Source organism: Carcharhinus amblyrhynchos, chromosome 7, assembly GCF_965287045.1.
Source record: "Carcharhinus amblyrhynchos chromosome 7, sCarAmb.v2.hapA, whole genome shotgun sequence".
NCBI classification, from domain to species: Eukaryota; Metazoa; Chordata; class Chondrichthyes; order Carcharhiniformes; family Carcharhinidae; genus Carcharhinus; species Carcharhinus amblyrhynchos.
This window is the reverse complement of record NC_137330.1, coordinates 39597015-39609437: the sequence shown is the minus strand read 5'-3', so window position 1 is coordinate 39609437 and position 12423 is coordinate 39597015. Positions and strand designations below refer to the sequence as shown.

Genomic DNA, 12423 nt, shown 5'->3' with positions numbered 1-12423 from the left:
ATTCAATCCCCCTCGCGATGAAGGCCAGCATCCCATTCGCCTTCCTGACCACCTGCTGCACCTGCAAGCTGGGTTTTTGTGACTCATGCACAAGGACCCCGAGGTCCCTCTGCACCGTCGCCTGCTGCAGTTTGTCTCCACGCAAGTAATAATCCTTCCTACCATTATTCCTACCAAAGTGGACCACCTCGCGCTTGCCAACATTAAATTCCATTTGCCATTTCCTGGCCCATTCGCCCAGCCTATCTAGATCCTTCTGTAGACTCTCCACACCCTCCGCACAATTTGCCTTTCCACCAATCTTGGTGTCATCAGCAAATTTCGACACCCTACACTCTGTTCCCTCCTCCAGATCATCTATATAAATGGTAAATAGCTGAGGCACCAGCACCGACCCCTGGGGCACTCCACTAGTCACCATCCGCCAATCCAAATAGCACCCATTGACCCCCACTCTCTGCCTCCTATTTGACAACCAGTCCTCTATCCACGCTAACACCCTACCCCCAATTCCATTGACAAGCATATACTTTTTTAAAAGATCATTGTATGAAATGAGTTGGGAAAGAGGGAAACCATTCTACCTCTCCTCACCTGCTCGTAGCAGTTTTGTTGCTTTTACCAGTTACATGTCACTTTTGTCAGGAAAACAATCACAGCCATTGACATTGATTCTTTCCCCTGTTACTCAGGTGAAAAAGACAGCATGTGGCCTCTAAATTATCTGCTGCTCACTATCTGCCTGAGTACTAGACACCCATATCCTCACTCTTCCATCACCTAATGTGCCTCCCATTCTCCAGTAAATTACTTTTGAAATCCTCATGTTAGTATTCAAATCATTCCGTGGTTTTGACCCATACAACCTGTGACAGATTGCTCGTCTTTTCCACCTTGCACCCTCCAGTCCTCTGACTTTGGTCTCCCCATCCCCAACCTTTACTTGACCAAGCTTTAATTTACTGGAACTTTTTTCTTACCTATTAAACCTTTCACGAAATAAGTATGTTAAACCTTTCAGCTCAACTATGGATTACCTTAGGTTGTTTCGGTGGAGAGTGTAATATAAATGCACTTTGCTATCATAGATTTACTTAGATTTGACTATTCCAAAGCATTTCAGCTGGTCTCTAAGTACTACCTGCCATCAACATGATGATTGCTTGTCTCTTAACCCGCATTCAGAACCTATCAGCTCTGTGATGGCTGAATTGTCTCCTGTTGAAGCAATTCTTCTTTTCAAATCCCTCCAATGGCCCTATGTGTCCCTGTAATTGCTTGCAGCCCCACAACTGTCTGATTCTGGCCTCTTGAACATTCCTGATTTAATCACTCCACTATTGGTGGCAGCCCATCCTAAGCAATAGAATTCCGACCCAAACCTCTTATCCAACTTTCATGCTGGGCCCTCGGAACCTTCCCCTTTGACCGAACGTTTGGTCATTTGCCTCTCAGTGTCCTAATGTCTCAGTTTCATATTTAGTTTTATAATGTTTCTATAAAATGCCTTTGGATGCTTTATCACATTAAACGCCCTATGTAAACACAAGTTGAAGTTCAGTGCTCCTCAAATTTTAAAAAATACAGAAAATGCAACTCTTACATCTTAAGAGAGTGGTATCCACAGTAAGACAAAATAGTCACAGATGAGGTGTAGCACAGCTAGATGCAAAGTAAACATCCTTCATTTTCAGAAAAACATCCCAGAAGAAATTCCAGATCAGTAATAAAGCCAACCATTAACAGATTATTTTGTGTTTCTTACAGAGTAAAGGGACTCAAACATTCTGGTGTGAAGGTTTCTGTACATTGATTTCAATATGAATATCATTTAGTTACAGTGCTCTGACTCACTAACTAAAAGGCCTAATATGCTTTTAAACAGCATGTGAAGCAAATTTGCCTGCTGCTCCTCGATCAATCCATCCTGCTGCCAGCATTGAAACTTGGGATCGAAAGTGGCAACCACGAGTTGCAGACACTGGCAATGGAACAGATAAGAGCTGTCACCCAGGTATGAGCAGTTTCTGTGTAAATCTCTTGAATCTGATGGTAATGAACCAGCTTTTTTTAATCAGAAACTGGATAAATATTTTTAATATTTGTAATGATCAGATCACACAACAGATTCCTTGATAATACATATTCATATATACTATTGTTTTATATGTATATGATTTACACACATTTGATTGACAAATCTATCCAACCATTGTTTTAAAAAAGAAATATTGCCCTTTTTTTTTACCTGAACAAGAAACCAAAGCAATGTGACAAATTACATAACCAAAAATTACAATAAAACAAGCTGATTAGTGGAAAAAAAATTGTCTTGTCATCTTGGATAATGAATGCATAATTGGATTTGGAGAATAAATACCAGTGTGTGTTATGTAAACCAAGATTGGTTCAGAGATTAAGCAAAGCTTACTGATTAAATTGATCTTGCAATTTTTTTTCACTGTTGGGATGGAGTGCAGTGCATGAATTCAGCTTTTTTTTATACAAATATCAGATACAAATTTATTCAACTCTGTGGTTTAAAAATGTTTTTTCCTGTAGTTAACTGGAGTGGCCCATTCGTTTTTTTTACTCCATTCTTAAAGTTACAAAGCCAGTGCTCAGAATGGACCAGGCAAACCCAAATCCATTCCTTGCTCACTTCAAATTCCAATTCAAGGTCCCCAGAAGAGAGAGAAACAAGATGCAAGCTGACAAGATTGCACAGTGCATCCCATCTTGGGATTGATCTGACACTTGATCTTAGCTAAAAGGCCAATTTGGACTTAATGCCAGTTAAAGGATTGAAAGCATGTTTCTGTTTGCCGGTCACTTGAGCAGAGTTGGTTTAATGCATACTCTCCCTTTATGCTGACTGTATGCTGGGTCACTATATAGCACAGAAGCAAAAATGTGCTATCAAACTTTGTTCACTTGAATTGGGTCTCTCATTGACATGGTGATGGTAGAACAAGTACTAGAGATTATGCATCCTTGGATGGAAAAAAGTAATTTAATGTAAATACCCTGCAAGCAAAGGAAAAGATATGCACCTGTCGAGGAAATTTAGAGTCAATACCATGTGTTTCTACCTCTCTGTAATTTGAATTCTACTTAAATTCATCTTGTAATGCGAAGCTTGAAAATCTGTGTGCTTGAATTTATCATTTGAGCGATGATAGTTTAGAGTAGAAAAGCAGTGAAGCTTTTAAAAGAGAAAACAATTTCAAATAGGGTGAATGTGAAATGAAAACGATTAACGTTGGTATTGCACGCAAGTTCATGTGCATTTGAAAAGAGAGAACTTAGGATCATTTTCATAGAACACCATCTTCACATCTTCTAAAGGTTATCAGGTCAAAGTGGTGAACAACGTGTTAGATATAAAATCTGGTAGAGGTGTGTGTAATATATTAGGAAGAAATTTTAATGTGAATGTTGCCCTGTAAACCCATTATAGTCCTTGTGTTTTCAGCTAGACATTTAGATGCTGTTGTGAAAGTTTACAATTTTAAAGTGCATGGCAACTTGCCTTCACGCTTAATGTCACAGAAGTGCTGTGTAAAGGAGAGACTATATGCTTGAAGTAATTATATATTTGTTTAATACTTTTAAAATCCTTTTTCAATATACTATGTAATGCCTCCCATGTCCTTGTTTTTATTACCCACTGATTCACCAGCTTCCCTGCCTCTGGCTACCCAGAATATGCAGCTATGTCTTTCCTATCCTCTAACCCTGTTTGAATGCGCCCTTTATTACTTCCCATGTTATGGAAGATCAACTAACATAGAAAATTAACTGTCATTCTGTTCTGTTATGCATGGGAAACTCTGCTATACTTTAGAGTATCTCGTATGAAAAACATATGGCAGACTTATCTGTTTGGCTCAAATAATTACCATCTGTTACATTCATCATGCTGGTTTTGTTCATTATAGGCATGTTAAAAAAGGCACTCTTGTAAATTACTAAACAGATAGGAAAGGCTACCCATAATGAATCACCAACCAACAATAAGATAACAAATTAAATATTTCTTTATCCTAAAATTACCAATAAGGCAACTGCATTAATGTTAGACAATCAAATATGCAAAAATAATGATTCCTTTCATCATTGTGTTGTTCATTTTGCCTGATATTTGGAAATTGAGTGCCTAAATAAAGGTTCAGTAATGAGAGTCATGCAGGAAAATGGGGTGGCACATCAAAGGAGAAACCCACGCAAACAGTGAGAAATTGATAGAATTGATATATCTGAGAGCATGAGGGGAGAGTAACAAACTAGAGGATAAAAGATGGGAAATAACAAAAAGTTGCAAAAAGAGAGGGAATTTGAATAATGCCTCAGGAGATCAGCTACATATATAATAATGTATTGTGTGTGTCATGTGGTGAAGAAACCCACTGCTTTGAAACACCAGGAGGGTCACTAGTCATTGAAATGTATTTTCTGCATTTGTTTCCGGAGAGTTAAGTCATGTTTGTCATAAAGTTGTTGTATAAATCCAAGTACATATTGATGATATTTGTATGCTTTGTACCATTATACATTGTAAGTAATGGAAAAGTGACAAAATGTGCAAATGTTCCTGAATTAGCAGTCATAGAGATTAAGCCCTGTACTTAGTTGTGAAAATTTTTTGACACAACATAAACTGCAAATATATCTGATGCTAAGATTTCTAATTTTTTCCAATTCAAATGTTTATGCTATATGGGAAGGTTAGGTTCAATCATTTCAAAAACACAGACTTAATATCATTAGATATATTAATTTATAGTAGTCCCATTTATAACATGTTGACTATGAATAAATAATCCTTCCCAAACCAAAGTTCACATTTTTAAAGAATTTTGTGCGACCTTCACTTCATCTCTGCCTGATGGTCTTACTGTTAGTTAGGGCATGTGGAACACTTCTCCATCAGGACAGCCTGATTTCTGCATTCTCTTTGCCATACTATGCATTTATTTCTGCTTTCCCTCCCCATCCTGCTAGTTTTCGTTCTTGACACTTTCTCCAGATAACTTCCCATCCTTTCTGTTACCGCATTGTCCACACTGAACAGTTGTCAAATGCTCGGGCCTAGCAACTTGAGATGAACCCTGTAAGTGTTTGTTTGGGGTCCAGGGGACCTGAAGAAAAATATGGAATTAAATACAGCAGATTTGGAACAGCGAATAGGAAAAACTTTGACAAAAGTTTGTCAGACTCTAGAATGTACAGTAGAGTTGGTGATTGAAACAAACTTGAGGATAAAAGCCATCAACAATTTTTATGTGCTAAAATTGTTAGCACAGTAAGTGATTTATTTCTATGTTATAATTTGTGTGTAATTGCATCTTAACAGATGCCCTAGATTGTAAAAACATGATTATTATGGAGCCAGTGAATTAACATGTATCATTTCTATTTACTCCCCAAAGCAAACTTAGGAGTGTGAACAAAAATTAATAACTTTTTTTTTGCTACTAACATGTAGAATTATTACACTGTGACCTGAAATTAGCAAGTGAAATAGCTTTAATGCATGGATCTATTTAACTGTCCAGACACCCTGGCTCTTGTTCCATAGATACCGGTAGCTTTGGGTAAATTATAAATCTAATAGAAGATTAAGCTTGCTACAAATTTGGAAACTAAAAGTACGCTCCTACCACAGAGTATGAATTATTCTATATTCACATTGGTAATCGAGATGTGCATTTGGGTGGTGAGAATAACCTAGCTTCAGACACTTAATCTTCAAAATTTATTCTTCTGGATGGCTTTTTGTAGGTGGAATTGGCCTAAATGCTCTGTAGATTGCTGGAGCTGGGGAGTGTTATGCAGAATGCCATCTGTTTCTATGTTCCTTGACACTTTGATCAGATTCATCCAAAGATAGGAGAATTCAAAAATTTTGCACAAAGTGTGCATTTGACAGACTATATTAGAGTTGAAGTACATTGGGGAAGAAGGTAAAAACCTCCCAAGATATTCAACACAAAATCACTGCCTATGCCTGGTAAATATTGATGTGGAGATGCCGGTGTTGGACTGAGGTAAACACAGTAAGAAGTCTGACAACACTAGGTTTAAGTCCAACCGATTTATTTGATAGTAAACTCACAAGCTTTCGAGGTTCTCTCCATTCACCTGACGAACATGGTAAATATTGGCAGGAATACAACTTTAAAATATTGTTGCATCAACTTTTCAAATCCAAAAATGTCAAATCCTCCTTTCCATGCTGAAATAATTTGAAAGTTCATAAAACTTTGGGGACAGGAACACTCTCTTCTCACATTTTTGGATAATATACAAGATAAAGCTTACCAGATGGATCAGAAAGAGAAAATGCTGGAAAATCTCAGCAAGTCTGACAGCTTCTGTGGAGAGAGAATAGAGCCAACGTTTCGAGTCTGGATGACCCGTTTGAAATGTTGGCTCTATTCTTTCTCCAAGATGCTGTCGGATCCACTGAGATTTTCCAACATGTTCTGTTTTTATTTTAGATTCCGGCATCCGCGGTATTTTGATTTAATTCACCTGATAGATGATCCTTTTTGACTCAGGTTAAGACTGATTTCAGTTTTTCAAATCAAAGATGACGAGAGGCTAGGATAATGGAACCAATTTATGGCAGAGGGACCAGAAGGAGGGGAAAGGGACTGTGAGGGAGGAGAATGGAGAGATGTAAATGAACCAGAGGTCAGAAAACTTACCTTGAGAAGTTGACATAGAAAAGTTAATTCAGTTGGTGGGTGGGAGCCGGTGAAGGGCAGTTGAAACTCAGCTTCAATTAATGTACTCTCAAAATTCTTGCTGCACTGTTCCCTGAAGGGAAGAGGGATAAGAGAAGCTGGATGTGGTGAATAGAGAAGGTGAGGTGGGGGTTACAGAATGTGTCAGGGAGAGGAGGGAGTGCGGAGTGAAAGAGAGAAGCACTACAGATGGTGCTGTTCACGTTGTACTGTGCCTCTGACTGGGAAAAGTTCTCAGTGTGTAGAGGAGAGCCAATAAACAGAAAGTCAGTCGGGAGAAAGAGAATTGTGGGTGAGCAATTCAGGTAGTCAATAATCTAGGTGAATATGCTGTCTTCCTGAAGCATCTGACATGAACTTTGACAGTCTATTTTTCCTGGGAGCAGGGGGACAGTAGCTTGCGAGACGGGGGCGGGGGGAGGTGGGGTGCTTGCTTATCAAACTGGAAAGTTTCTCAATGGATGAGGAGAGCATGAATAAAAATTTGCTCAGTGAAGAGTTGGTCTGGTGGGGTGTTGGGAGTTGGGGGGAGGATGGTGGTGGAGGTGGGATGCGGTTTGGTGGAAATGTTGTTAGGAGGTCGGGTTCTCAGGTGTGAAGGACTGGGATTGGAAGTTACCAGGAATGGAATGTAATTGCTGCTTTTTTTAAAAAAATCTATTTATGGCATCTATTTATGCTTCATTTGATGTGGGAATCAGTTAGTTCTTTCGGAATGATTATCTGGAATTTTATGCAGTTGGCATTTAGGCCGTTACATAACATTAGGTAGTACTCGTTTGCTATTAATTTATCATGACTGTATCACCATAGTGCAATGCCTTTGGAATGCTGACCTCAATTAGCGTGGATAGAGGATTGGTTTTCTAATAGGAAGCAGAGAGTTGGTATCAATGGGCGTTATTCTGATTGGCGGTTGGTGACTAGTGGCATGCCGCAGGGATCGGTGCTGGGACCTCAGCTATTTACCATTTATATAGATGATCTCGAGGAGGGGACTGAGTGTAGGGTGACAAAATTTGCTGATGACACGAAGATGAGTAGAAAAGCAAATTGCGTGGAGGGTGTGGAAAGTCTGCAGAGGGATCTGGATAGGCTGAGCGAGTGGGTGAGGACCTAGAAGATGGAGTATAATGTTAGCAAGTGTGAGGTTATCCACTTTGGCAGAAATAATAGGAGGGATTACTATTTAAAGGGCGAAAAGCTGCAGCATGCTACGGTGCAGAGGGACCTGGGGGTTCTTGTGCATGAGTCGCAAAAACCCAGTCTGCAGGTGCAGCAGGTGATCAAGAAGGCGAATGGAATGCTAGCCTTTATAGCGAGGGGGATAGAATATAAAAGCAGGGTACTGGTGAGGCCGCAGCTGGAGTACTGTGTGCAGTTTTGGTCACCGCACTTGCGCAAGGATATTTTGGCCTTGGAGGGAGTGCAGAGGAGGTTCACTAGGCTGATACCGGAGATGAGGGGGTTGGACTATGAAGAGAGACTAAATAGACTGGGTCTGTACTCGGAGTTTAGAAGGATGAGGGGGGATCTTATAGCGACGTATAAGAAAATGAAGGGGATGGACAGGGTAGAGGTAGAGAGATTTTTCCCACTTAGAAAGGATAGCAGGACTAGACGACACAGCCTCAAGATAAGCGGGGGGGCAGTTTAGAATGGAGTTGAGGAGGAACTTCTTCACTCAAAGGGTGGTGAATCTCTGGAATTCTCTGCCCGTTGAAGTGGTGGAGGCTACCTCGCTAAATAAATTTAAGTTGCGGGTAGATAGGTTTTTGACAGATAAGGAAATTAAGGGTTATGGGGAGAAAGCAGGAAAGCGGAACAGATCCACTTCAGATCAGCCATGATCTTATTGAATGGCGGAGCAGGCTTGAAGGGCTAGATGGCCTACTCCTGCTCCTATTTCTTATGTTCTTAGAATCACACAGATACTTTAAATATTTTAGATTTAGAGTATCATCACACAGTCATCTGTTGTAAACTCATGTTTCAGATAAAATATAGAGAAATTAGCATCTTAAGAGTTTATAGTGCAGAGTGAAGCAAAGCTTCATTGCGTGACAGAAAGTCTATGTACACTACATCAACAGCATTACCCACATTGACTCTGTTACTTCTTCAAAAAAAAACTCCAAGTTAGTTAATCACCATTTCACCTTTAGAAATCCATCTGACTCTTCCTTATTAACCCACGTCATTTTCCATGTGACTAATTCTATCCCCGGTAATTGTTTCTAGAAGTTTTTTTTACCACGAAGTTAAAATTGACCGAACTGTAATTGCTGGGCTTATCCTTACAACAGAGGTATAATGTTTGCAATTCTCTTATTCTCTGGCACACCTGAAGCCATTTCTTTTAAGACTCCCGGATGCAGACCATCAGGCCCAATAGATCTGTCGGCTTTTAGTCTCATTAATTTTCTGAGTACTTTTTCTCTGGAAAAGGACACTGTGAAGGAAAATATATCATAGCAATTTGCCCACATTCTACACTTCTAGAATTCCTGACTCTACACCACTGCTCATTAATAAATTGATTTTTATTTGGGTGGCATATGAATTTTGACCAAATTTTGAAACTAAATTAAACAAAAGCAGCAAAACAGATTATAACATGAAAGGGGAATTTTGTGGTATTTGCTTATAATTCCTTCATCTCTAACATTTCTGTGGCATGTCAACTGCATAACAATTTCTGGTACACCATTGAAATATGAAGAATGTATCATTCACATATTATTGACAGGCCTCTTCGACAAGAAGCAGGTTGCTTCTGAAGCATTCAGACTGAACTCCTTGATAATATGATTGAAGTTCTACTCAATAATAAGTGTCTGACTCCAAGGAGCAGTTCTGTGTGCTAATGATTTTGTTGTCTCTGAACAGCTCCTTGGAAATGAACCTGGGTTGCATAATATAAATATACTGTCAGAAATTCGACACCCAGACACACCAATTACACTTCAACTCCTTTTGGTCCTGCAGGTGTATATTTGAACAATTCCTACTTGCATTTTTGTCAGTTTGAGACAGATCCTAGATCACTGTACATTGTGCTGAAAAGCTTGAATTTCTTTCAGTCATATGAATGTTTTCATGAAATATTAGTTGGGGAATAGGAATAAGCAATTGCTTTAGAAATATTCTGATACTGTACAAACATAACAAGCTTGCCAAGAAGGTCAAGGTAATGTAATTGGCAGTTATTGTATCACTTAATCTTTCATTAAGCAATTCAATTAAATTTTTTTAACTTCCTGATTTTAAATTTCTGTAGAACACAGATGGTTTTTCAGGATGTAATAAAATTGCATTTGTTAACATATGTTAGATATATTTTACATCCAAAATACATATGAAATAAGTAATTTTCTGCAACATGTAATGTTTACTGTAAGACTACCAACTTTTTTGCGTTTTTTAGGTAGATATGCATTTGTCTTTTTCACAATATGTTATAGAATTTCCATTGGATCATTCGCTAATACCTGCTCCATCATCCAAGGTTGTCTATTGTTACCAAATCTTCAGAATTCACTCTGTTTTGATTTTAAGATTTTGGAATTTCCCATCACATTTGACCAGGCTATTCTCCTCCAGTGCCTCTCCTCTGTCAACCAGTTCACCTTGTTCCAGTCTCACCTACAGTAGTTTCCCTTCCTACCCCTGGTTTGCTACTTCAGGTGTCTCTCAAGGATCTATTCTTGGTTCTGTTCAATTTCCTATCAAAACGCTGAACGTCAGTAACATCATCCAAAAACACCCAGCTGCACCATCACCTATGTTACATTTCCTCCCCACTGTCTCTGATTTATTTGCTGCTTGTTTGATAAACAGTCCTGGATAAGCATGGAAGCATACATTTCCTCCAACTGAACATTGAGAAGACCAAAGCAATCGGACTATAAAGTCAGATTCCTGAGGCACTCATTCTGTCCGTTGCTTGACAATTCTGATGGCATTAATTCTCTCTCTGTCTCTCCACAGACTTTGTCTGACTTATTTCCAACATTCCCCACTTCTGTTTCAGGATTGTAGCATCTGCAGTATTGTGCTTTTAACTCTATCCCTGTCTCTGGTCATTCTGTGAGGTTGAGTCAAGCTGTTCATGTGCATTGTTCCCTATTTGACCATGGGATAAACTGTGACCACATATCCACTCCATTACCAAGATTGCCTATTTCCACCTCTGTGAGATGTATCTTTCAAGATGTGTGAATATCACTGGCCAGGACAGCATTTGTTGCCAACCCTAATTGCCCTTAAGAAACGGTGATGATCTTCCTTCTTGAACAGCTGCACTCCATCACCACAGTGATGTTTGGAAGCGAGTTCTGGGTGTTTGAAGTAACATGTATATATATTTCTCATCAGTTGAGAAAGGCATGCATGTGAGGGAACTTGGGGAAATAAATAGTGGTCTTGAGGAGTGTCTTGTGGAGGGTTTTTTTTTAAACTGGATGCCGGTGATCAGTGGTGTGCTTCAGCGATTAGTGCTGGGTCCACTATTTGTCATTTATATTAATGATTTGGATGAGAATTTAGAAGACATGGTTAATAAGTTTGCAGAGGACACCAAGATTGGTGGCATAGTGGACAGTGAAGACCTAGGACAACCTTCTAAATAGGATAACATAGCAATTATTAACCTTGCTAATTATGTGTCCATCCAATCATTTCTTATTTCTCATATATAAAACTTACCTGCTTAATTGTTGCCATATCAGTATTTTGTATCCTCATGTCCTTACTCTTTCTATCATTAATTCACCAGTTTTGTTGTTGTATTAAACACATTTATGTTGGTTCTCCTTTGCATAATCCAGTCAATGACATGTGTGAATGTACTAGAAGAAAATACTGCATCTTGTTATAAATAGTCCAGAAGGACTTTATAGAATCCCCACAGTGAAGAAGAAGGCCACTGGGCCCATCAAATCTGCACTGGCTCTCCAACACAGAATCTTACCTAGGCTCTATACCCATAGTCCCACACATTTATCCCATTAATTTGCCTAACCTATACATCTTGGGACATTAAGGGGCAATTTAGCATGGCCAATCCACCGAATCTGCACATCTTTCGACTGTGGGAAGAAACCAGAACACCCAGAGGAAACCCACGCAGACACGGGGAGGACGTGCAAACTCCAGATAAACAATCATCCATGTCCAGTATCTGGGTTCCAGGCAATGTGAGCAGTGCTAACCACTGTGTCTTCTTTGGTCCTCACTTCTGCTTTTTTCAGTGTGAGCCTCAGCTTCTTGATAACATTTTTACCTCTGAGTCAAAAATTTGTGCTTTCAAGTCACATTTAAGGACTTGAGCACATAATTTAGGTGCAATACTGAGGGAGTGCTCCAATGTCAGATGTTCCTGAATTGAAAAAAATTAAAAGATTCCATGGCAGGACTGTAAGTAGAACAAAATAGTTTTCCTGGTGTCATGACCAGTACGTACTTCTCAGAGGCTAATTCTTAAAAATAATTTAGTCATTTATGTTACTGCTTTGCAAATTTTTGTTACATACAAATTGGTTGTTAAGTTTCTTTGCACTACCGCAGTCACACATTTCAGATGTATTCCATCGATGCAAACACAATTTGAAACATCCCTGAGGTCATGAAAGCTGCTACATAAATGAAGTTTTTTTTCTTTGGTCCTGCA

The 12423-nt window shown here is 39.1% G+C and overlaps 1 protein-coding gene across 1 annotated transcript in view; it reads left to right on the top strand.

The window, feature by feature from the left end:
• Positions 1-12423, top strand: part of nbas (NBAS subunit of NRZ tethering complex) — a 240443-nt gene that overhangs the window by 222276 nt on the left and 5744 nt on the right. Inside the window, exon 51 of the mRNA XM_080192176.1 lies at positions 1886-2014. Within this exon, the coding sequence (XP_080048302.1) occupies positions 1886-2014 (129 nt within the window). The remainder of the gene's footprint in view (positions 1-1885; positions 2015-12423) is intronic.